Source organism: Notothenia coriiceps, unplaced genomic scaffold (genome assembly GCF_000735185.1).
Source record: "Notothenia coriiceps isolate Sejong01 unplaced genomic scaffold, NC01 NC01_scaffold00025277, whole genome shotgun sequence".
Lineage (NCBI taxonomy): Eukaryota > Metazoa > Chordata > Actinopteri > Perciformes > Nototheniidae > Notothenia > Notothenia coriiceps.
This window is the reverse complement of record NW_011357978.1, coordinates 1-3,239: the sequence shown is the minus strand read 5'-3', so window position 1 is coordinate 3,239 and position 3,239 is coordinate 1. Positions and strand designations below refer to the sequence as shown.

At 42.5% G+C, this 3,239-nt stretch overlaps 1 protein-coding gene across 1 annotated transcript; it reads left to right on the top strand.

Annotated features, from left to right (window-relative positions):
- Positions 1-1,611: 1,611 nt before the first annotated feature.
- On the top strand, positions 1,612-3,075 carry LOC104956062 (neural cell adhesion molecule L1-like protein; the record flags this gene model as incomplete). The annotated part of the gene is made up of 3 exons (XM_010783502.1): positions 1,612-1,752; positions 2,523-2,634; positions 2,909-3,075. Coding segments are annotated over 3 exons (420 nt in total), but the record flags the coding sequence as incomplete, so codon positions are not given.
- Between the last annotated feature and the right edge of the window lie 164 nt (positions 3,076-3,239).

Below are 3,239 nucleotides of genomic sequence, written 5' to 3'. Positions count from 1 at the left end.
GATACAGAATCAGAATCCCTTTATTAGCCCCACAGAGGGGACATGTACGTTGTTACAGCAGAAAAGAGCCAAAGACAGCTTAATGTTACCTAAGAGGCATGCATACAAATGTAAAAGTATTAAAGATACAAACATTATAATTAAAAAAAGTTACACAATTTACAAAATACTCATCCTGTAACAGTTCTGAGGATTTAGCAGCCAGGTATATATCGCACAGTTATTAACGGCATATATACATAATGCACATACAGCACATAGTTGGTTGGTATTTAACAACAAGGAGTGTTATAGTGTGTGTGTGGGGGGGGGGGTTAGGGTAAAGTAGTGATGTTCTCTTGCTATTCTTGTGAATACAATGGTAGCCAAACATTTAAAGAGATGAATGGATTAACACAATGATAAAATACCCGGAAGTCAAATGAAATATCATGTTGTCTTTATTTCACTTTGGCTGGGCGTAAGGCACACATGTTGGTTTGATTAGATCTTTATTTGGGAAGGGGTGATTTTATCCTCAGCTCCTATATATTAAGCCCTTAATGCAAGGGTGTCAAACTCAAGGCCCGGGGGCCAAATCCGGCCCGCAACTTCATTTAATGTGGCCCGCATGTAAAGAATATAATAAGTTTTATTATACGGTTACATGCCACTTTACGGGAGCACGTTGCCCATAAACTACATGTCCCACAATGCATCTTGTTTTGTGACATGCTCACATAAGAGACTTGCAATTATTTGCCCTAGACTTCTGCTTTCAGATGTAGTTAATTATGAAGTTATTACCCTATCCGATAATAATCCAATGCACAGGAAATTATGTATTATAATACATTATTTATTATATATGACAACCGGCCCTTTGAGTGCAAACATAATTCTGATGTGGCCCGCGATAAAATTGAGTTTGACACCCCCTGCCTTAATGTATTAAAATCACTGTTTTATTTTGAAAATTGAATATTCTCTTGGATTAGAAATGTACGAGAAAAAAAAAGTTTGTAGTTATCTTTAAGGATCCACATTGGTTAACTTCACAAGGTTTGATCAACCTCATGACTCCACAGACGCTCAACCCAGTATGGAACATATTCCCCGTTGTCGTAGTTACTGATGCACTAATGCACTCACCTCATACAGTATAGACCCGATGCACAGCCATGTCTCTTGAAGTGAGATTTCCTATCGTTAAATCTGATTGCAAGGTATCATTTGATAAGATCATCCACTGCACGCATCGTACAAGGCAAGTTAGGCCATCGGGTTCTCAACAAAAAACATGCTTTTCCCGATATTCTTGAATTTATTTAAATGTTCCCCACTAACTATAAGACTTTAATCACAGAAATGATTACATAGTACCCTTTCCTCTGCTCCATAATTGATTTGTCTTTATCTACAATTGCTTTAATAAGCCTTCGTACATAATTTAGGAGTGGACTGGATAGATAGCCCTGGCTTATTGCCCTTAGAGAGAATGAAATAGAATCAAACCTAGAGAGTTTACCGGAGAAATTAAAGCTAAAATTGTGAATCCAGTGTGTCTATCATGTACATACAGGGTTGCAGCATGTATGGCAATGATCTTAAACAAATAAATGTATTTCACAGATTCCCCTGCAGCCAACAGGAAGGTGTTTGACGACACCATCATGCTCCACAACGCCAAAGAGTCTGACAGCGCCGTGTATCAGTGCGAGGCCTCCAACAAACACGGCACCCTTCTGTCAAACGTAAACATCATGATCATGAGTAAGTGTGTCTCTTCCGTTAGCAGGCATCACTTCACTTTCATCAAGTACAAAAAGGAATCTGTTTTCCACAGCGTTTGTTTCACAGTGTGTGTGAGCAAGTGTCAGACTTTGCAGTGAGTCATCAGGAGACCGCTGACTGATGTGTCGGAGCCAAAGAGCTGCTGCTGATGTTGGCATATGCCCATAAAGCAGCGAGGAGCCCGGGGAAGAAGGCCTGTCTACAAACTCCTTCATCCGGGCTAGCGCTTCTCCCTGTGGAGCAACAAGCCTGCCATTTATATGCTAACAAGTTCTCCCTCAATTCCATACTGATTTCAGGGCCCTAAGATAAACATGTGTTGCTTTACAAGTTCAGATTATATAGCACCGACGTGTGCGGCTTGTTCTCCGTGACACAGGAGTTAATAACGCCGGACAGCCGCTGAATGCTAAGTCCCGGCGGCTGCCTTTGTAAACAATTAGGAGAGACAGAGCATTTTTAAAATGGGAGGCTTTGGCTACAACTGATAAGGTGCACACGCTCGGCTCACTCATTGTTTTCTTTGATTTCATTCTTTGGCATTTACTGACAGCCGAGTCGGTTTTTTTTAACACAAAGGAGGCGACAATTAACGCGGCGGTTCTGTTTAACCCGGGATTATCTGCCTCGTTCCTTCCTGTTTGTTTTTAAGAATACATTTGCAAACCTGATCTCTCTCTCTCTCATTATTTTAAAACTCCTGAAAGTACCACCGTTAAAGTTTCTCTAACAACTTCTGCTCTTTACAGATCTGGCCCCCATGGTTTTAACCAAGGAAGGGGAGGAATACACCGCTGTGGAGGGGAAGGGAGCGATGATGCACTGCAATGTCTTCAGCTCTCCCCCTCCTACGATCACATGGTAGGTGTGCTCTCCGTTACGCCAGCAGAGAGCAGTAGATCTCAACGTGAAGCTGCACACAGTCCCTCGGCATGCATCGTGTCTCTTTATTAGTGACCTGCTGTTTCGTTTAAACCCTGTCGCTCGACATTAAATGTTCTATTCAGCAACTTTTTATTCCTTCTTTGCTGCCACAGCTTGCTGTTTATCCAGTCAGGCTGCTACTGTGTTCATATTTCATTTGGCCTTAAGCGCTTTGAAGCTTTAATGGGGGTTTGTCTGAATGTTTCTCCAGGAGCAGGGACGACTCCTCTGAATCCGTGCAGGGACAGAGGTTTAGCGTTCACGACAACGGGTCGCTGGAGATCTACGGCACGGAGAAGGACGACATGGGACAGTACCAGTGCTTTGCGAAAAACACAGAGGGGTCGTCCGCCCTCAACGCCATGCTCTACGTGAGAGGTAAAAGCTTCACCTGATAAAACGTTTCCATTGGCTCTCAGCCATTACCATGACACTAATACTAAAGTCCCGTATGTGTATTGGGGTTACAGATGGGGTCCAAAACTAGCAAGCCACATGAATGTCTGGGAGCAAATTGATTTTATAAGCTACACAAATACGGC